The sequence below is a fragment of the Tasmannia lanceolata genome, unplaced genomic scaffold, assembly GCF_043159265.1.
Source record: "Tasmannia lanceolata isolate RefF3 unplaced genomic scaffold, GAP_Taslan_0.1 ptg000005l, whole genome shotgun sequence".
Classification (NCBI taxonomy): domain Eukaryota; kingdom Viridiplantae; phylum Streptophyta; class Magnoliopsida; order Canellales; family Winteraceae; genus Tasmannia; species Tasmannia lanceolata.
The window spans coordinates 12,287,661-12,310,535 of NW_027518682.1; the positions used below are offsets into that span (position 1 = coordinate 12,287,661).

The 22,875-nt window shown below is 39.8% G+C and overlaps 2 protein-coding genes and 1 pseudogene across 2 annotated transcripts; 2 read left to right on the plus strand and 1 right to left on the minus strand.

Annotated features, from left to right (window-relative positions):
- Positions 1–588: 588 nt before the first annotated feature.
- Positions 589–3,553, minus strand: LOC143877514 (beta-fructofuranosidase, insoluble isoenzyme 1-like). Its single transcript, XM_077379598.1, has 5 exons — positions 2,697–3,553; positions 2,244–2,402; positions 1,882–2,120; positions 1,491–1,581; positions 589–1,013 (listed from the first exon to the last, which is right to left on the minus strand). Exons 1-5 carry the CDS (start codon positions 3,546–3,548, stop codon positions 774–776), a joined length of 1,581 nt encoding a protein of 526 aa, XP_077235713.1. The 5' UTR covers positions 3,549–3,553; the 3' UTR covers positions 589–773.
- Positions 3,554–16,705: 13,152 nt separating this feature from the next.
- On the plus strand, positions 16,706–17,319 carry LOC143876650 (germin-like protein 9-3; annotated as a pseudogene).
- A 3,076-nt stretch (positions 17,320–20,395) lies between these two features.
- LOC143876651 (germin-like protein 9-3) lies at positions 20,396–21,013 on the plus strand. The gene has a single exon (XM_077378337.1). The coding sequence runs from the start codon at positions 20,396–20,398 to the stop codon at positions 21,011–21,013; it is 618 nt and encodes a 205-aa protein (XP_077234452.1).
- Positions 21,014–22,875: the final 1,862 nt, after the last annotated feature.

Consider the following 22,875-nt stretch of genomic DNA (forward strand, 5'->3'; position numbering starts at 1 on the left):
GAAGTTACCAACGACACCAACTTCCTGACATTTTTAAGTAGACCCCTCCGTTGACTAAGTAGACCCCTCCGTTGACGGTCCGTTAGTTTAACCTGACGGAATGACTAAAACTAATCATGGTTAATAATTTGAGGACAGAAATACCCTTTATCACGGGTTTTAAGCCACTTGCAAAAGGGATTAGGGTTACGCCATTTCCCACTATTGGCGCCGCCGCCATCTCCGTCACTTCCACCATAGACAATGAAACCTCACCCCATGGCTATATCAAACCCACATTTCAAGAAAAAACACATTGATGAAAACAAAAAAAATCTCTAAAATATTAGGGTTTATGTGCAAATCATGATAATGATTTGAGGGGGTGTCCTTGGTAACTTCCAAACCACAGGATTTAAAGCGGAAAATGGCCAAACCACAGGAGGTGTATATGTAATTTTCCCTTTTTTTTTTTTTAGAATGATTATGCCCTTGTGCAATGTTGTAAACTGAAAACCAACTGTTATTATTTATTAATGTTATTTATATGGTTTCATCAAAGGGAATATGTTAGTTAAGAATAGATTCACTTCATTTTTCCTTACTATAAGTGCCAAATCCCAATCATGTTTTCAACCACAGTAAAGACAATCAAGCAGATCTTGTCTGAGTTTCACTGGAAAATATCTCACATTTTCGAGTGAATGGTGAAAGAAATTAACAACAGTCACCGTATCAAATAAGGTCTACAACTGCAAGTTACTGCTAAGTAAATACAAATAAGAAAAAAGGGCCTAGCCCTTGATTTCATTCTCCAATTCCATTTGAATTTCTGTATCCGAAGTGGGTATTTCTTTTTCAGTCTGGGCGTTAATCATGCTCCAAGCTTTAAGCTTCGAAATTTTTACAGTCTCGGATCCGTAATTGAATGCGTATAAACGAGCCTGACTTCCTACTGCTATAGCTGGATACACCCTTGCTGTAATGCATGTTCTTCCTCTGCCACCAAAACTCTCCACAATCGAACGGTCAATCTGCCATTCAGAAACAGAATTAGCAAAACACTTAATCCAAATCCTTCAAACATGCACACCATATCTTAAAGTTCCGTTTCTTTCTATGTAAACTAAGAGTAAAACAAATTTTGCACCCATTTTCAGTGAAAAGTGGGCTTAAATTTTGCTTTAAGCCCATTTTACGTCGAAAGAAACAGAGCCTAAAGACATGTTTGGCGGCAATGAAATTTTTTTGCATGGAATATTAGTTTATTGGGTGGTGGTAGAAGGAAAGAATTGAGAGGACATGAGTGAGGAGAGGGTGGCAAGTGGGAAAAGGAAGAACCCTACTCAGAATAGAGTTTTATTTTCCTATTTTCAGCCACTTATCACCATGTACTCACTCCTGCCCTCTCAAATTCCCTCTCTCTTATCACTTGGCAAACTAATATTGTCTGGAAAAAAAATTTCATGTTGCCAAACATTGCCTAAAAGAAAAATCTTTCATCAACATACCAAACTCCTAAGAGAAAGCTTCCCATCCTTCAAGTCAACATCTACAAATCCTCCATACGTTGTTTTATCTACTTCTGTTCTTAAAGAGGACCTGTGGTTATACCAAAAAACGAAAAGAATTAGTCACACAGCATATACACTGAATTTCGGTGTATAAAGAAAACACAGACCCATAGAAAATACAGCCATGAGGGTAGTTTTCACTTTTCATATCCTTATTTTCCAAGTTTTATAAGTTTGACTAGTCTGCTCCCACCAGTCCACCAATTGATTTGGTCTAGTGACTTTTTGGGTGGATTTACATGGAAAAAAGACCCTCAGCCTACCATACTAAACTTTTAATCTGTCTCATACTAAGCACAAGAGATGACGAAATTACAAAAAGGCATACCTGCTTTGATCAGAGCACATGAGAACCACATGTTTGTCTTTAGCTTTGAAGATCCGGAAGAAGATGGCTGTGTATTCCTCCAAGCCCTCTGAGGCCAAAACAAATAGCCCAAATGGTCCAATTGAGCCTTCAACATGGGCTTCCTTTTGACTGCAGAGGATTTGGGGATTAACCCATGAAGGATCAAAGATCTCAGCCTTTTCTAAGCTTGGCAAGTCAAACTCCACTTCTACATCAGCCTGTAGAAAAAGACAAAGTTGAAATCCAAACACGATATAGGAAACTAAAACCCACATACAATTCAAGGCTATATACAGCCAATCCAGTGTATATACCAAATATTTAGAAGACAAGAAACTAACCTGTGGAGCTATTATTCCTTTAATGTGAACAAGGTCTCCCTTCTTAAGGCTTTTGTGATGCAAATCGACTTGTTTTCTTCTTAGAGTTTTGACTTCAGCTATTGGCCATTGCACTAGTTGTTTTCCATTGCTGTCCAGCCACACAGCCCTTGGAATAGCCTAAAAAATGCAAATCAACAGTAAACACTATGCAAATCAACAAAATTTCAATTGCAAGTAAATCAAATGTTGAAAACATTACCAAAATATACACCATTGTTCAGTGTAAAAATGGTCATCCTACATCCATGTCCAAGAATAGGTCTAAATAGTTTACTAGTTCATGATTTGCCTGAAGATGATAGTACAACACCATCTCGAGATCTTCCTAGGAATGGAGGGTATGATCGATTATACACTGAACACTGGTGTATATGTAGATTCTATTCAAGTAATTGAAACATGATTGCTCACCTGAACACCAGCCCACCCTTTCGCTATATCGTCCGCCACGCTATCGGACTCAGTCATCCATCCCCACAAGATCCTCCGATTCTTTGCATCGTCAAAGAACGTCTTAGAAGCATAAAACTTGCCATAGTCATATCTCAGCCCAGTCGAATTATCGGCCGATGTCTTATCGGGCACATATACGTCATTCTCGTGCATATACTGACCAACTGTGTAATACTCATACTTTGTATCATCCAAACTGACCTTCAAAACGTGCTTAACATCTTCCCCATTGAACGAAGTGTCCAAACCAAGTTTCCCTTTCTTTGAGACTGGATAGAAATCAGGACACTCCCACATACCGGTCCCTTCAGAAGAGTGTAACGAATGATTTGCTTTCACCCAATGTTCAAAGTCTTTACTTCTATACAAGAAAGCTTCTCCTCTTTTCCCAGTCTTGCTCCCTACCAAAATCCGCCAGAGTCCATCGGGCCCTTTCCAAGCCGTTGTTGGGTCTCTGAATGAACTAGCATTGATACCGTCAATTGGCTCCATTATCGGATTGTAATCGGGCTTCTCCCATTCAGTAAGGTAAGGGTCGGATAAGTTCTTTGGGAATGCAATGTTTTGGACTTGTCGATTCCCAGGGTCAATTCCGGTATAGACGATCACGGGCTTGTTTCGGGGGAGGATTGTGGCAGACCCTGACCAGCACCCGTTCATGTCAAATGGCTTTGATGGGTAGATCGCAGGCTTGAGCGGCTTCCAATTGATCATATCCGTCGATACGGAGTGGGCCCACACGATGTTGCCCCATACTGCGCCATAGGGATTGTATTGGTAGAACAAGTGGTAGACTCCATTGTAGTACATTGGGCCTGGTTGGTAATTGGTAAAGTATGAAATTGAATTAGACCCATGACATGAAAATTGAAAAGAAATTAAAAAAAACTTGAATGGAAAATGATCTTGTGTGTAGCGCACACATCAATTCTTTCAGTGTAGGTGCAAATAACCTCATGGCCATAGTATGGGGGTGATGTAGAACCCCCATCAAAGCGGATGTCCCACCAATTGATTAGGATGACAAGTGGTGCACATACACAGAATAATTGGTGTATGCATTTATACATTAGCTCATTAATTTTCCACATGATAGTGAGGAACTTACCATTTGGATCTGTTCGTTCGATTGTGAGCCAGGATTTGAATGAAATGGCATTCATGGAAACAAAAGAGAAGTTAGAAACCATGTTAAATAAATTAAAAGAAAATCAATGCAGTAGACAAGCATATTTAAAACTTTACAAATGCAAATTTATTTTTAGCTATTAAATACCTCAAAGAAAAAGTAGTTGGCACTTGGCACTACCACTTCCCTAATTATTATTCTTCCTACGTATAAGAGGAAAAAGACAGATAGAAGACAGGCAAGAAGTATATTATATGATTGCAGCTGGGTTTGGCCATATCTGGATACAGGGATCTCTGATAGGCTGCGAGAATTGTGCTGAAAAATAGGTGTGTCAATATTAATTCAGACCCATTATTATATTATGAGCTGTAGCATTGCAACTATACGCAGAGGGGCTTTAAAGAAAGTGGGCACTTCTGGATTTGGGCAATCTAAGGAGTGGGTCATAGAATTGAACTATCTACTTTCCATCCATGTACGTGTTGCCTGCTGCCTTTCTTCGTGGAAGAGGGCAGAAAGACTAAGTTTTTTATTGTATTCTCCGATTTTGACGTTAGGATATGATCCAATGCCATTCAACTTTGTGGGTTACCATGTAATGAACATGGCAACGTGGCCAAAAGTAGTCAATTGGTGTAATAGGAGTAAAGTAGTCTATTGGTAGAGTAGTGGAAAGTGGTTTTTGGTTGTCAATTAAAGCAGGTTCTCGGTGCGGAGTGCTGTTACCAAAATAAGGGGGAGTAGGAATACAACTCAACTCAACTCAACTAAGCCTATGTCCCAAGGCTAATGAATTCTTTAGAAAAATTTCGTGAAGAAGGTGAAAGAATCTATCCTGTTCAAATTGACTAAATCTAATCCTAACACTAGTCGGGTTCGTCTATATGGATCATTTTCTTACATTTTCTGTTAGTTGAGTTCATCTACATGGAGTAGGAATGTCGTTGCGCTGAGAGAGAGAGAGAGATGAGTGTTCAATCCTAAATTCCTAATCCCTTACCAGCCAACCATTGATAGGGATAAAAGTCGTTCCACATGGGCCACAAGGGAGAAAAACAAGACAAGTAATCCTTAGTGGTTTGAATCAAAACACGCAAGACAAGCACCACAAAATCAACCAAAACACCTATTAAGCCTCAGAAATTGTGCCACTAAACGGACCCAACCGATTCCGGGTTTGGTGCCAATAAATAAAGGTCGGAATTGAAACCGGGGAATAGGAGTCGGAATTGAGTGTTTTAACGCAGACAAGAGGAATAAATTGAAAACCTGGGCTTGTGTTATGCTTTGATTAGTGTTAATAAGCTTTAAACGCGGATTGCTAACATGCACCCGGCTCTCAATCGGAATTCGAAAAGTCAAGGAAGTCAAACTCCTCTTCCACTCCCACTACAATGGGTTAGAAAGAAAGCTCACCCACATGCGCATGTTAGCCGCCTAGCTAATATGCGCCTTCTTCCCTGCACTACTTAGGCTTAATCACAAGGTATCTCAGAGATGAGAGAAAGGCTAAAAATCTTAATCCCCCAAATCTCCTCAATGACTCGAATCAGCCCAATGAGGTGCAGGTTAAGAGAGAGAGAGAGAGAGAGAGAGAGAGAGAGAGAGAGAGAGAGAGAGAGAGAGAGAGAGAGCATACCATTAATCCAATGCCGAGGGGGCTGAAAGTGATATCCAGTTCTGTAACGCTTGTCTACAATCGATGATTTAAGAGATTGAAGGCGTGGGTAATGCACGTGAGAAGCTCCAACCCCATTCTCACGGAACAGAGAAAAGCAAAAGCAGAAGAACAAAACCCATAAAACAGATAAAAACTTCTTTGAGATTGCCATGATATGAAAAAAAAAGTAGAAGAAGAGAAGAGAAGAAGAAAATAGAGAGAACCAAGATTTGGTTACAATGAAAGACTGCCTTGGTTTAAATAGAGACGAGCCAATGGTACTAAGAGATAAACTTCTAACCAAAGTAGGAGATTTCCTGGAAAGACTCCTTATTTTACTTTCAAATAGGAGTGTTGGAATTACTGGATTTGTTTTACATAGTACTAAATAGACAGCCTAATTTTGAAGACACACTTGTCTTAGGATTAGGATTGTCTTTAGATAAGCTCAAAACGAATTGTAGTGCCAATTTCAAAATCCAAATTGTAGTACTAAACGAATTGCCTAATTTTAATCTTCAACGTTTCCTTTTTAGTTTTTACTTCAAAGGTTTCTTGGTGACTTGACTGGATGGCTAGGATGGTCTAATTGGCATGTGATGCCCCACCAGATTGACGGCACCTGATTACTCTCTGTATGGCTGTGCAAGTTTCGTATTGGATAATAAATCTGTTAAATATTTATTTTCTTAAGATTCTCACATATCTCGGGAAAGATAAAATCAGTCGCAATTGGTGCAGTCTCTATTGACCACCTCTAGGATTTTTTTATATAAACTTTCCTTCACTAATACCTTATCTTAAAAGGGATTTTATTTTTCTTTTATTTTTTTTATATATATTAGAGTTGAGATATTCTAAACTGAAGGTCGCCCTTGAAGAAACGGGGTGAAAGGGCGCTCCCATTGGCTGCAAGGGATGGTTCTGCCTTTATGATGGTTGCAAGTCAAAGTGTATTAAATGCAGAACCGTCCCTCCCTTGCAGCCAATGGGGGCGCCTTTGATCCCATTTCTGCAAGGGTACCCTTTAGTTTAGAATACATCATTAGAGTTTCAAATTAACGTAATTTAAAATTTAAAATATTGATTTTAAAATTTAAAGAGGACTGATGTTTTCCCCCCCTTTGACGGATATAATCCCAGCTTTAATGTTATTCGTTAAGTTTTATAGGCGAAGAAAAACGTTAAAGAGAGTGAATTTATCGTCAAGCAGTGAACCATTCTCACAGAAACCATTAAAGGGGGATTTTATCCGTTTGCAGGGGGGTATCATTTCCCAATTTAAAACTAGAGTTTTAAATATTTTGCATTATTAAAAAAGATTGTGCAACTCGGGTCAGAATTGATCAGGTTGAGGCCAACCCAAGCCTTGGGTAGAATGATCAAGGAGGGTCAACCGTAACCCAACCTGCCTCGAAATCACTCAACCCTAACCCAACCCATCTAACCTGTTTTTTCCAATCGGGCCAAACAGAAAAAATACCAAAAAAAAAAAAGGGACGTAACCCTAAGAAATTATGTTACAATTAGAGGACGGAGGTAGGGTTCGGGTCGGGTCGAATTGCTCGAGACCTCGATCCTAACCTAACCCTAAATTAAATCGGGTTGGCTTTTCCCAACTCAACCTGAGGAAATGCCGACCCAACCCGAGCCAAATCTGGTTGAACCCGACCCAAGTTGCATCACTACTCAAAATGGGATTAATTGATTCCCTATTTTTTAGCCACTTCTCACACTCTTCATTATGCCCTCTCATCAAGTCTCCATCTCCCACCGACGCTCCATACCCCCTCTCTCACCACTAAATAAATTAATATTCCATGGAAAAAAAATTGCATGGTTGCCAAACATCGCCATAGTGGGAAGGTGAAACCCTCCCATCATTGCTAAAAGAAAAGCAAACCAAGGCGCGTCAAAGCTACATTGCAGACAAATCGGTCCTTTAGATTTTGGGAATGTTTGGGATTCATAACAAAAGGTATCTTTAAAAAGTAAAGTAAAAAAAGTGGTGGAAATATCATTGCCATTTCCCACAAAGGGAATGTGTTTTTTTGCGACCAATTTTGTTGCAACAGAAGTTAGTTAACCATTCCAATAAATCTATGTCGAAGATGGAGACTTAGGTCTCATGGTGGAAAGAGATCCAAGCCATTAAATGAAGGGTTGAAAAAAAAATCAATGGCTAATTTTTTTTTTAAAAAAAACCAAAAATGAATGGGCTAGATCACTTAAAGTCATATTTATTACACTATGAAAAAATTATTTTACTAATTGAGAAGCATAATATGTGGTGGGAAATTTGGCTAATATCATTTCTTTTTTCATCCTTGTATGTATGGCGTCATTTAGACTGGTCTTACTTCTTTTATGAAGTAAAATCCACCAAAGGGAGGGTTCACCTTTTGTGGGCCATTGATGTACATTTGATCGGATGGTTCTAACAGTTCCACCAATGCATTTCTAATGAAAGGTACTGTTGTTCACCCAAAATTAGGGGTGTAAACGAGCCGAGCCGAGCTTGGCCAGGCTCGGCTTGGCTCGGCTCGTTAAGCTCACAAGTGAGGCTCTGCTCGGGCTCGGCTCGGTCAGGCTCGCGAGCCTTACCGAGCTCGGGTTATATTATGTTCACACCCCTCATCTTCCCTGGACAGCCCTACTAGTGTAATTTGACTACTTTTTTTACACGGGGGGTGGTCCTAGTAACAAATGGGGTTCCAAAAATGAAGTGACATATTTTGCCCCCCCTTTTCACTCCATGGACAACCCTTTTAATGTATATATTAATATATAATATATATATTTAAATATATTAAATTCTTAACGAGCCTTAACGAGCCGAGCCTGGCCTAACTCGGGCTCGGCTCGTTAAGGATTCGAGCCGAGCTCGAGCGAGCTTCCGAGCCCGAGCCAAAATTGACACCCTTACCCAAAATGCATGTGAGGGGTGGAGGCCTGTTCATATCACGAGACCCTTCCCTTTTTCTTTTTTTTTGGGAGAGGACGAGTCATCTTGGGAAAAGGTTGTCGCACCATCCGGGGTAAATTACCAAATTAGAGGGAATTTTCACATTGGTTTTTTAGCTGTGGTAAAGGTTCTAGCATTCGGATGGGTAAAATGGTGGGCCCGCCCCATTCATGAATTTGGGTGGAGATTGTTATGGTTTGCTAGGGATGCCATATTGCCATCAAACAAATACGAGGTGTAAAATGGTGGGCCCCACACTGTGTGTGGTTTTGGGTGTAGATTGTGATGGTGCGCCAAAGATGCCGTCATCAAAACACTCGGGCTGAAATGGTGGGTCCCGCCCATCAAAACTTTACCATTATTTTGATGCAACACGAAATTTACACCCATTTTCTTTTTCTTTTTTTCTTCTTCTTTTAAGATGGTAATGATTTATTAATGAAAAAAGAGGGTCACAACCGAGAAGGTTGAGAGCACAATGAGGACATAAGCAAAAAGATCAAGACATAGTCAAGGGAGGATAGATTCGAAGATCTCTCACTACGGGCGATCAACTTCGGCCCAAGCGAGCCTATCAGCTTCTCCATTAGCTGACCTCCAAGTATGCGGAAATCAAACCAAGCGGCCTTCTACAATGTCCAAAATCTCATCTACCATCAGGGGCGGAGGCACATATAGCATGAGGGGGGCCATGCCGGCCTTCCACAATGTCCAAAAACTGCAAAGCCAGCAAGAGAAACCCAAGAATGATAGAAACATTGGTTGAGAAAAGCATGTAATTTTCAATGCATAGCCGGCTAGCTGTTAGTGAGGCTACTGATACACCAGAAGATGTATAGTTTGTTGTAGTGAATTTCATGCAACAATCTAGAAATAAAATAATTTTAGGCCATTTTCATATGGTTATCCATTAGCTGCACAACCTAACTCACTCATTGCTCAATTTTGTCAAATTTTGCTTCCAAGAAGCAAAAGAGACGTGCATCATATAATAACTCTACCTCATTTGAAATGGTAAATGCAAAGTTGGAAAAACGATGCCATTCAAAACAAAATAGTTTGAAAAGTGATCAAGTGACATCGTTAGATAAATAAGAGATTCTCGAGAACACTTCCTATGATGGTCTAGCAACCAAAAAACATAAGGTGAAGTTACCCAAGCTGATTTATCCCATAATGGAAACCAAAAATCTACAAACTGACTTTAGTACTCAGACAATTTTGAAAGATGGATGCATAGAAAAAATGACTGTGAGAGAGGAATAAGAAAACAAAAAGGGGAAATAATAATAATTAAAAAAAGAACTTAGGAATTGTAGGTTTGAGCATGGTTTTAAATTTCGGATTTCGGTGACCGAAATTTGCAGAAATTCTGGATTTCGCGAAATACATACCAAATTTCGGCCGAAATTAATTTTGGAATTTCGAGAATTTCGGCCGAAATTTCAAGAAAATGCATATTTTTTTACAAAAAAGAAAGATTACAAAATTTTGGCTGAAATTTCAAAATTTCGAAATTAATTAAATTAAATTTTTAATTATTACCGAATTTCGGCCCATACTGAAATTGGGTCCGAAACCAAAATTTAAAACCTTGGGTTTGAGATGAAACAACTAAAAAGTCAGGAGAAAAAACCGCAGCGAATTATCTACTATTCAAATCACGTGGACAAGAGTGCAGGAAGATGACATTTAGACCCAATTAAGTCCTTTGCATGTGCATATTTCTACAGAGTAGAGTCTCGGTGAATAATCGGAATTTTGGCATCTAGTGGAGGGACACTTTGGTGGGTCCAGCATGCAAACCTGGGTTCGGCTTGGGTTGGGTTGGGTTCAGGTTAGGAAAGGCTAGCCCGATTTAATTTATGGTTAAGCCTTGGGCAAGCCGGCCCCAACGACCTTGTTCTCTAATTTTCATGTGATTTTCGAAATCTTAGGGTTTTTCTTCCGGGGGGACCAACCCAACTCAACCCAACATGGTTCGGAAAAGACGGTTTAGGTTTAGACATGTCGGGTTCGGGTCGAGAGATTTAGAGGTGTGTAGAGTTAGGATTGACCACCCACGACACATGGCTTTGGTTGGGTTAGGTTAGAGTTGAGGGAATGCTATCTCGGGTTGGGCTAGGGTTGTCCTCAACCCGACGCAACCTGGCTCAAGTTGCACCCCCTGATTTTTACTTTGGTAAATATAAGCAGTTTTTTGGCTATTAGTGGAATGCCACCAGTGACATTGGTTCCATGAATCTTTTCCGTCATAGAAGTTGGGCCTATTGCCCCGGGTCCCACCTTCATGAGCTAACCGAGCTCTTGGATTAAGGCTGTGTGAAGAGAAAAGAGTGACATTGAGCTAACCGAGCTCTTGGATTAAGGCTGTGTGAAGAGAAAAGAGTGACATTTTAAGATGTCTTCAAGCCATTGATTCTTTGCACTCCCCAATCTTGAAACTGGCATCTCATCTTCCACGTCGGTACCATACTTAGCAAAACACGTTTTAATTAAATGGCTTTTTTTTTTCCGAGCAAAAAGACACGTGTTTTATAGGTTTGCCGGAATGCCTGTGACTCCTCAGACAGGGATTTAAAAGTGATCGAAGATTCCAAGTTTTGCGTCCCACTAAAATGGGTCGAAATATTACCACTCACATATATTGATGATCCAAACCATCCAATGGGTGGCCGTGAAAACACATGAAGTCTGGAAAGTATCGTACGGCCCACTCCATATGATGATCCAAACCGTCCATCTATTGGACCAGAACTTAAATAGGTACGGCCCACTCCATATGATGATCCAAACCGTCCATCTATTAGACCAGAACTTAAATAGGTTGTGCCCTAAAAATCATTTCTATAATAGGATGATCCTAACCCTCCGATCTGTATATGTAATGCCCTAAAAGTCATTTATGGAATCTTCTACAGATTGGAGGGTTAGGATCATCCTATGTAAATGATTTTTGGGCCACAACCTATTTAAGTTCTGACCTAACAGATGGACGGTTTGGATCATCATATGGAATGAGCCGTACCATACTTTCCAGACTTCACGTGTTTTCACGGCTACCCATCATATAAATTCTCTATATGAGAAATTATATGAAACTAGTTGGAAACCCGTGCGATGCATGGAGTAAATCTTACATCAAGTAGATCGGTTGAGTAGATAAGATCAACCAATTAAATCGATCCTACTTATCATGCCAACCACAAACTCTTTATCACGTATATGGGAGGAGTCTTAATTAATTAAAACTCTAACAATTGCAATCCAATAGTTTTTTAGTAATCCAGTAAAAGCAAATATAAACGTTGAATGGGAGAGAATATAGTGGGGGTGCCACATGTCACACTAGCGCAGGCACTAGCTTTCTCAAGTTCCACCCTTTTCGACGGAATTTGCAACTCGCCTTTTTTGTAAAGCACCTGGAATTTAGGAGACTTTTACGTGAAAATCCCTCCCTCCCGTCTACCGCTACACTTAAAGTGGAGGGAAAAGTCTTCCCCGACTAATGGGGTATTCTCCAAGTCCTATGTAGTGCACCGAAGTTGCGCACGACTAACCCCCCCTTAATACTCTATTTAAAACTTTTACTGTGTAGTCTTTTTTTTTTCAGGAAAACATTTTAAGCATGATTAAACGGAGTTTTAAACGTATTTTTTGGCCAACTTTTCAACTTTATTCCAGCTATACTTTGTTAATGACAAAATTCTAAGAGCATTTTTTATGTTTCTTGTTTTACTATGTTTACCGTATTATACTCGAATTTTCCTGTCCATTTTTTTTTTTTTTTTGGCAATCTTGATTTATCAAATCAATAGTGCTAATCACCTAAAATTAGAACTATTTTAGTGGATGTTCGGCAAATGGCAATCATGAAAAATGTTTCCATGGAAATATTTATGGGCCTAATTGTAAAAGAGAAGCTGAGATGTAACGAGGGATAGAGACTTGATGCGGCACAAGGAGAGAGAGCAAGCGAAATGGCCAGCTTATTGGGCCATTTTCAGTTATAAAGATGGTGGATCGTCTTTCATGCCACATAATCACATGTAGTGTATCATTTTTCTTGCCAGACGATCTCATGAGGATTTCAGCCTTCTATCAGTTGGGAAATCACTTTTGCTACTGAGAACACCTTGATCAAATGATCATAAATCCCTTGACCGGTGAAACCTTGGTTAGGGTTTTAAAGAACCTAAATCATTGTTTTTTTTTTATAGTCCTTTGCCTCACGCATGAGTTGTCCCTTCAGATGAATTAAATGAATGATACAAAATCTGGGCCTATGTGGATGCTTTCCCATGCAACAGCTGTCTACGAAATGCCTTCTGTGATGGTCCCTAGCAACTCCCTTTTGCAAAATTACCTAGATATTTTACACCACGACTTAAGCAATTTTGCAAAAGCCACTTTTAAGCCCTTCTTTTATAAATAGAAAAGAGCCACCCCATAAGAATTAAATGAATAAGACAAATTACACCATTGAACCATCTTGCAGTTGTTATTCCTTTAATTTTATACTAGTATAAAACCCCGTGCGATGCATGGGTCGAGAAAAATGCATTTGAAAACTACATACATATACTTCCATAGGAGGCTAGTTTATTTTCTGAACTTCCATAGGCGGCGAGTTTTCAACTTTACGACATGACACAGCCAAAGGACATGTGTCAGATTAAATATAGACAATTTTGCCCTTCGTAAATCACATCCAACTTTTCCTGCTCACTGTGTCTCTTTTTCAACTTGCATTAAATATACCCCAAAATCCGCCAAAGAATGTAAATAATTTCATGTCAACGTCGACGTTGTAAATGTAATTGTAAAGACATAAACAATCTTTGACGTTGAGGCGGGAATCTACTGTACAAAGTAAGGTGCGTTTGGAATAATGATGTGTGCGATCGGAATGTATATCGGTGCGATTGCGTTAAAGAAAGGGAAATGTTATCAGCACCACTATATTTTGATGAGAGCACTCCTCACTTTTTTAAAAGTACGGTACGGACCGCGCCATAGGATGATCCAAACCGTCCATGAGATGGACCACAGCCTAAATAGGTTGTGCCCCAAATATTATTTCCACAGGTTGATCCTAACCCTCCGATCGGAATGTTAAGAGGGTTGATCCTAACCCTCTATAGATCAGAGGGTTAGGATCAACCTGTGGAAATAATTTTTGAGGCACAATCTATTTAGGGTGTGGCCCATCTAATGAACGGTTTGGATCATCCTATGGTGAGGGCCATAGCGTACTTTTAATAAAGTGAAAACAATAAGAAAAATAGAAGTCATTATCATTCATATCGTTTCCTGCCACCTTAAATTATTAACGTTGACATTAACTTCGACATTAACTTCGACGTTAACTTCTTATATGTTTTATATGTTTTAATTTTTTTAATATTTTTTAGATATGTTATATTTTAGTTTTTTTCTTATATTATAAACTTGCACAGATACATTGTGGCCATCAAATGGAAGGCTTGGATCATCCTATGATGTGGGTTGTATAGTCCATTTTGACAAATAAGGGTGAATAGAAGGGCATGAATTTATCATCGTCCAATGGTGGCCATCAAATGGACGGTTTGGATCATCCTATGGTGTGGGCTGTATAGTCCATTTTGACAAATAGGGGTGAATAGAAGGGCGTGAATTTATCACCGCCCAATGGTGGCCATCAAATGGACGGTTTGGATCATCCTATGGTGTGGGCTGTATAGTCCATTTTGACAAATAGGGGTGAATAGAAGAGGCTGAATTTATCATCGTCCAATGGCAAAAACTTCCATTACATCAAATGGACGGTTTGGATCATCCTATGGTGTGGGCTGTATATAGATTTTTTGTTTTTTATTGTTTTTATAGGTAATTTGCTAGCCACCTTTGCCAAAGGCTACTTCTCGTCCATCCTTCGATGTTAACCATTTATGTGACTTTTTAAGAGATTTGTCTTATTATTCACGTGTTGAAAACTGCATCGAATTAGGACTTTTGCAAAGGTGGCTAGCATAATAATAATCATGGTGAATAATAATCATGCCATAGCTATTTAAGTCCTAAGTTTTAGAGAAAAATTACGAAAAGAGGCTATAAAGTAGAAAAACTACCGAAAAAGTACCAAAAAGGTACATTTATATGACAACTACGGAAAAAACGACAAATAAAAAGTATAAAAGGCGGTAGTTTTTTTTGTGAGAAAAAGTATAAAGTACCTTTATTTGTCGTTTCATGCAATATAATCGTTAATTTTTCAAAAAAAAATTGTATGATGGGTTTTCTTTAAAGAGAAATTATACGGTGCCCGACCTTGAAGTCCCTTGTGGGCAGTACTTCAAAAGTACTGACCTTGATATTTGATCCAACAGCAGACTCTGAAAAAGTGGTTTGCTGTTGGATCAATTATCAAAGGGGGTACCGCTAGCAAGGTACTTGATGGTCCGGCACCATAGAAAAACTCTTCTTTAAAAATCCTCTCATCGCAGTGCAGTATAAATGAAGAAGTTTTTTTTTTATTGGTAAGCTGGGGTCAGGCGGGACCCCGACCAGAATTTATTGATAAGATAAAACAGTACAACTAAGGGGGCTCAAAAGCCAACAAAAAGGGAACAAGCTCCCAACAGGGTAGCAGCCAAAACAAGGGCCTATGGCCAAAAAAAGAGAAATACAATGAGGGCCTTTGGCCAAAAAAGAAGAAATAATAAGGGGGCCTATGACCAGATCTGAATAAGATGGAGATGCTATAACCGGAGAGGGCTCCTCTCACGATCCTGAGCCGAGACAGAAACTGCCTCAAGAGGATGCTGAGAACAATAGTTCCTTGGTACATTAAAGACGATTGTATAACGTCCCTGCCGAGTCCAGAGTTATAAGATGGACAAGGTCAGAAGGGAGATCGTCGCAGTTGAGTCATTCACTTTTGATGGGGCAGGACCATTTGGACAAGAAATCAGCAGCAGCATTGCCCTCTCTCCAAAGGTGAGTAATTTTCCAGGATGTGAACGCGCACAGGCCTTTATCGATGCTGAGAAGGAGGGGAATCTGTTTCCATGGGCAATCGACTTTCTGCTCAATGATTTGCACCGCGAGGAGGGAATCCACTTCAATCCAAATGTTGCTGGGCTGAGAAGTCTTAGCAAGATTGATCCCTTGTAGGATGGCTAGGAGTTCAAGCCCATGAATGCTTTGAGATTGGACATTCAAGGAGAAGGCAGATTTCGGGTTCCCTTCATGGTCTGTAATGATGCCGCCAATTCCAGCAAGGTCCCCGTCCAAAGAAGCATCAATATTCAGTTTTATATAATTTCGGGGAGGCTTCACCCATTGGCATTGAAGAGATCTTATGGGGGGAGGGATACAGGGGCAGTTAAAGTTGGAAGCAGTGGATCGGGCAATAGCCGTGTCCCTCGCATGCAGGCCAAGGGAGCGCAGCCTCGAGCCGATGGCAAACACGATCTGGTGAAGGATTTGGGTTTTATGGTTGGGTTGATTACCATAAAATGAAGAAGTTGCAGTTAACTACTGTTGCGCATTTGGTCAGGATGAGGTCTGAAATGAAATGATGTAAGGATCAGTTTCATAGACCATTGAGAAGCGGCCAAGGGACCAGTAGTGAGAACAAGGCATGTTTTGAATGTTCAAGGCCATGACATAAAGCTTTGTTGTATATTACAACAATATAGTATTTGAAACTCTATCTGAGTTTTTGTGTTTAATTGGATTGAAAATAGTAACTAGTAAGAGGTATTTATAAAGGCATGTGAGGGTAAGGAGAATAGCCATGAAGGCCGGCTAATGAAAATATATGGGACTTACGAAATCCTTTTTCTTGTTTCTGGTTTCTTTAGGGCTTATGAGGATAAGGCAGGAAGGTGCTAGTTTCTTACCTTTTGAATTTTAGTAGCAGGCGCATGCATTTCAAGCATAATCGAGAACAAGAGAAATGAAACAGAAGGCAATCAAAAACCAATTAAAAGATAGAAAAAAGACACCTTGTTTATTCACATGGAGCCAAGATAAAAGTGACACAAAAGAGCCTTGTGAACGTCAAAATCCAGCCGGCGCCCATGTCTTCAATTGGGTCAATAGAAAACAAAATCTCAAACCTCCCAACCATATAAATTCATGCTCAGTCAAAGGTACTTCCCATCAAAACCAACAAAACACCTCACCCCCTCATCTTTCTATAACATCCAATAGAATTAACCATGGCCTTAAACATTCTCAAACATGCCTTGTTCTTTCTACTAGTTGCCATGGCCACCTCCCCCATGGCCAATGCAGGTGACCCAAACATCATCTCAGACTTCATCCTCCCGCCAAACGTCAACGCCGTTGACGGAAACTTCTTCACCTCCACCAATGCAAGAGCCTTACTCGATGCCGGCGAGCCTAAAACCTTCAAGGTCACTAAAACAACCATGGCTGAATTCCCGGCCCTCAATGGGCAAAGTGTCTCTTATGGGGTGCGGTCAACCCCCCACACACCCACCCGCGCTCGGCCGAACTTTTGTTCCTCATTGGCGGTTCGCTCGAAGTTGGGTTCGTAGACACTGCTAACAAACTCTACACTCAATCACTCCAAGCTGGAGACATGTTTGTGTTCCCCAAAGGACTTGTACACTATCAATACAACAATGATCCTAAAAATATGGCTATAGCCGTCTCTGCCTTCGGCAGTGCTAGTGCCGGAACTGTGTCGGTTCCTGGCTCGGTCTTTAATTCCAGCATTGATAATGGCATTCTTGCCAAGTCTTTCAAGACAAATGTAGCCACTATTCATAAGCTCAAGGCTGGTCTTGCAGCTAAGACTAAGGCCTAGACTTGGGTCCCTTTCTATTATCCGTAGTCATCAATAAGTCCTTTTGAATTAGTTTTTTAATTCATTTGCAGGGGGAATAGACCCAATCGTCATTCTTATTATGATTATTTCATCTTCAGGCTGTAACCCATGTCGTTTATTGAATTGTATTCGATGTGCGAATAAAAGGATAAATTATTTGTTTTAGGCACTTTTGGATACCTATTATTTCTATATAATCTTAGGCCCTGTTTGTTTTGTATTTTTGAGAACTGATTGTGAGAGTCCAAAACTGATTATTAATTGGACTCAAAATTATATGCATGTGGTTTTGAAGTCAAAGATGATTATTTACAAGCAAAGGTTATAATATATAGGGTTACAAATGATGTCCCTGCTACTGCTGCTGGTAAATAAAAAATAGAAGGAAAAAGATATTTCCAAAAAATAGAGGGGAAAATGGGAGGACTTGACTGTTCTATATCCTTTTGTGTCCTTTTCGGATTGAAAATTTGACAAATGTTTGATTACAATAAAATATGGGAAATGATTTCAGCGCTCTAATGTTTTGATAAACATGCGCTCCACATGTTTGTCGTGTAGCATTTAAAGGGCTTTAAGAGCTTTTTGAGAACCGTAATATTCCTCTGACATCCCTTTAAATGCTATATAACAAAAATTGGAGCGCATGTTTATCAAAACATTTGAGCACAGAAATCATTTCCCTAAAATATTCCAATAAAGATAAGTAGAATCCGCCTATTTGATGCTCATTGTCGAAGGTTGATGATGATGTGTGTTAATGATGTTGATTGAGGGCTGTTGTTGTTGCTTAATATCGGCCGATGAGGACGACTGGTGCTATTTTCAAAGAAGGTGCCGCTTAATTGTAAAATGTATGGCAAAATGGGCTTATAAAAGCTACTATACCACAATAATAACAAAATATTAGGAATTATCCTTCAATGAGAAAGGTGTGTGGTGTACGACTTCAACACACACAAAGAAAAAACATCTTTGAGTTGGGTAGGGATATACGGCTTGGAGAAAATAAGGAAGCAGAGAGGCTCGTGTACGGCTTCAAGAAAAAAGGGTGTATTCTTGCCACTTGTGAAGGGAAACTTGAAGAAGAGATTTTGATCTCTTGAAGAAGAAGGTGAAGCACATCCATCTAGGGAGCAAATGCGCTTGGATCCTAGACAGTATAGAGTGTTTCTTGTGTAATATGGAGAAAGCTTTGGGTTTTTGTAATCTGGTGAGTGCTTCTTGTAACTCTTTATTTTTCACATAGTAAAATCTTTTGAAGTCTTCTCCCATGGACGTAGCCACACACAGTGTGGTGAACCACGTAAATCTTGTGTGCTTTTCTTATGGTTTGGCTTGCACTTTTATTTATTTGTTCTTGCAAATTTACTTCGGATACATTGCCTAGTATTACCACGTTATACCAGAAACACTGTTCAGATTGTCAATGGGCGATCGCAGAGAGCTGATTTGCGCCCCAATTCCGTAACAATGTGAGGGCAGATAGTTGTGCTGCAATCCTACATGTGCAGCAATCCAAGCAGAAGATGTCCAAACAATTATGTTAAAGTACAAATCAATAAATAACACAACTCCAACTGCTTAAGCTTTTGGAGCACTTGGTTGCTTCACATGGCATCAGAATAACGGTCCTAGTTTCAAAACTCCTTGATGTTAAAAATCCACATGCAATGGCCAACCCAAAAATGGGGACACATGTGCCATGTGGAGACCAACCTTAAAAAAGAGAAGCCACACGTGAGGAGGAGTGCTAAAGTATAAATGATTAAATAACACCAATTCCAACTGCTTAGGCTTTTGGAGTAATTGGTTGTTTCACAAATTAAAAAATAAATAATGATTTTAGCTTTTATGAATTTAACAACTTAAGTAAAAATATGATTTCTTAGAGCAACCAAATGACTTCGAAAGTTTTTTTTTTTTTTTTTTTGAAAAAACTGTCAATAATACTTTTTTGGAGAAAGACAGAGTTCTAACTTATATTTTGAAAAAGAAGAAGAAGAAGAAGCAAAGTAAATACATTTATGGAGATAACATACATTTTGATTAAAAAAAAGTTGGGGTGCAACTTGGGTCCGGCTTGAGCCTAGGCAACCTGAAATCAACCCGATTTTCACTCGGGTTAGGTTGGCATTTCATTGGGTTGGGTTAGGGTTGGGAAAAGCCAACCCGATTTAATTTCAGGTCGGATTAGGGTTGAGGCCTAGGCAACCCGACCTTTGTCCTCTAATTTTATTTGATTTTCTCTGGATTATGTTTTTTTCCTTGTTTCTTTTATGTTTGGCCCTAGGTGAACCCGACTCAACCCAAACCGATTTCAGGTTAAATGGGTTGGGTTAGGGTTGAGAGATTTACAGACAAGTTGGTTTAGGTTGACCATCGGGCTAGAGTTGAGGGACTGCTATCTCGGGTTGGGCTAAGGTTGGACTCAACCCGATCCGACCCAAGTTGCACCCCAAAAAAAGGTGAAGTTTTGCTTACATCGAAGGGGGCAATAGATGTCCCTCAATATACCCAAAAGAGTACTTGACCAAAATTGTTATTATCACCAAGGATATAATTAACAAGGACATGCTTATAAAAGGAAGGGTCATATCAGCCGGCTAAAGTCAACCTTTACCAGGCGGAAAATTGCAATTAAGGAGAGGTAAAGAGCCAAAAGGGAATTACGAAGTTCTTTTCTTTTCTTTTTGTTTCCCTCCGGTTTGGTTAGAGGTTACCCAGGAGTATAAAACATATGCTAGAATGATTCCTGATTCTTTCGAAATTTAGCCGTCGGGCATTCATTTCAATGAGAAGAGAGAGAAAAGGCCATCATGAACCAATAGAGAACAAAAGACACCTTGTTTACTCACATGGAGCTAAAGTAGAACAAACACAAAAAATGCCTTGTGAATGTCAAAATCCAGCTGGCCACCCATGTCTTCAATTGAACCCACAGGAAACAAATCTCAACACTCCAAAGTTCCCAAACGATATAAATGCATCACCAAGCAAAGATGTTTGATATAGCAAATTAAGATTTCTTTGAGAATACATCAAGTTATAAACCATGGCCTTCAAAATTCTCAAAAGCACCTTGTTCTTTCTACTAGTTGCCTTGGCCACCACCCAAATTGCCAGTGCAGGTGACCCAGACATTATTTCTGATTTCGTCCTCCCTCCAAACGTCACCGAGGTGGATGGAACCTTCTTCATCTACACCCCTTTCTTCGGCAAATCACTCGATGCCGTTGAACCCGAAACCTTCAAAGTCATCAAAGTGACCATGAAGGAATTCCCAGCCCTAAACGGCCAAAGTGTCTCTTATGCCATACTCTTATACCCTATAGGTACTGTGAACCCCCCACACACCCACCCTCGCTCGGCCGAGCTTCTGTTCCTCATGCGTGGCTCGCTCGAGGTTGGGTTTGTGGACACAACTAACAAGCTCTACACTCAAACACTCCAAGCTGGAGACATGTTTGTGTTCCCTAAGGGACTTGTACACTATCAATACAATAATGCTAACGACACTTCTGTGGCTGTGTCGGCCTTTGGTAGTGCGAGTGCGGGCACAGTGTCTGTTCCTCTTGCCGTCTTTAATACCAGCATCGATGATGGCATTCTCGCCAAGTCTTTCAAGACCGATGTCTACACCATTCAGAAGCTCAAGGCTGGTCTTGCATGAGGCCTAGAGCTATGGGTCCGTTTTCATTAACAAGTCCTTATGTTATATCAAAGGGAAATGGCATCCAATTGTCATGGTTATTAGTACTATTGATCTTCATGTTTTTGTAATCCATGTCATTTATGATAATTTATTTGACTGAATTTTGATGTATTAATGAATTATCAGTTTGTCTTTTGAATAGTTTCAAAACTCCTCCACGCAGTTGTTAACTCGTCCGAAAACTCGCCATGGCCCTATTTTTGTGTGACCCCGCATTATGTCGAACATTTGATTACAATAAAATATTCCATTAAAGATTAGTAGAATCCGCCAATTTGATGCTGCTCTTGAAGGTTGATTGCAATGTGTTTTAATAATATTGATTGATGTCTGCTGCCCAATATCAGCTAATGATGATGACTGGTGCTTATTGTCAAATAAAGTACCGCTTATAAGATGTACTGTAATAGGGGCTTATTAATGCCACTGGACCATAACTGATCATTGCCTCAATGACTTGGACAGAACTAGCCTAGACGGGCAAGTCTTCATAAGTAAGTTTTTTGTTTTTTTTTTTTTTTGTGTGGGGGGGGGGGGGGGGGGGGGGGGGAAGTGACAAATCGTCCCAAATATCTTAAATCAACCCCATGTGTCTTTCTCTCTCCTCGAAAAGGAGAGAGGAAGACATTTTTTTTGGGGAGTGATAAATCGACTCCCAGATAAATCGATTTAAGATATTTGGGAGTCGATTTATCACTGCCCTTTTTTTATACCGGTTCATGTATAAATGAGATTTACTTATTTAAGCACGCACCTCAATGGAATAGAGTGACTATTTCAGGCACACATCCAAAGTCACTGAAATAGACCAAAGATACAGTAGGATTTGAAAAAAAATGTAAGAGAAAAGGAGGATATGGTGACAACAAATTTTTACAACAATATCAAGTTTGAAAATTTGGGCAATATGTGGAATGCCTATCTATCCCTCTCCTTTTTGAAGAACTAAGGTGTAGAGTTCAAAAGGAGGGGATCACCGGAAAAGAAATTGAAGAAAATTTAAGAAGGAAGATAAGATTTTGGAATTTAAGGCTTTTCGGTGAAGAGATAAGTGAGGGCAGATGCCTGTGCAACAATCCAAGTAGAAGATGTCAAACAATTAAATCATAAATCATGATTTTAGTTTTTATGAATTTAACAACCTAAGTAAAATTGTGATTTCTAAGTACAACCAAATGGACCCTAAAGTTATATTGAACCCCCCCCCCCCCCCCCCCCCCCCCAAAAAAAACAGTAACACTTAAGTTTTAAAGGCAAAGAAAATCCCTGCCTCAAAAACTGCTATGGATATGGGGCGCACGGAAACGTTTAGTGAACCAGGTGGGTGGGCTTAAATGAGAATAACTCCGAAATAATTGCTTTACTAAGAGCTCGTTCTCCATTAATGAACCTCAGATTGGGGGAGCGGAAGGGCGGGACCTCTCTTTGCTTGCGTCTCGAAGCAAAGATACTGAATCCTATTCAAAAAAGAACCAACCTATCGCTTTGTGTATTTCCACTTCTGTCGTTCAGGAACAAAGACAACACACACTTCGACTAGGATATTACTCTCTAATTACAATTGTAAGATCTAAAATGAAAAAAAGAGGGAAAAAGGGCTTATATAGTTGCCCTTACAATTGAAATGACACAAATACCCATACTAATGTCAAATGCCTAAAAAGCCACTAGTACTAGCAAAATAACCACCGGATTAGATCTTATAATCGAGACAGATTTTACAGGCCCTCCCTTTGAGAAACCTTTAACACGCCCTGAAACTTAAGAAGAGATGCCCATATAAGCGACATCCTAGCCAGAGAAGAGCAACATGAGCTATA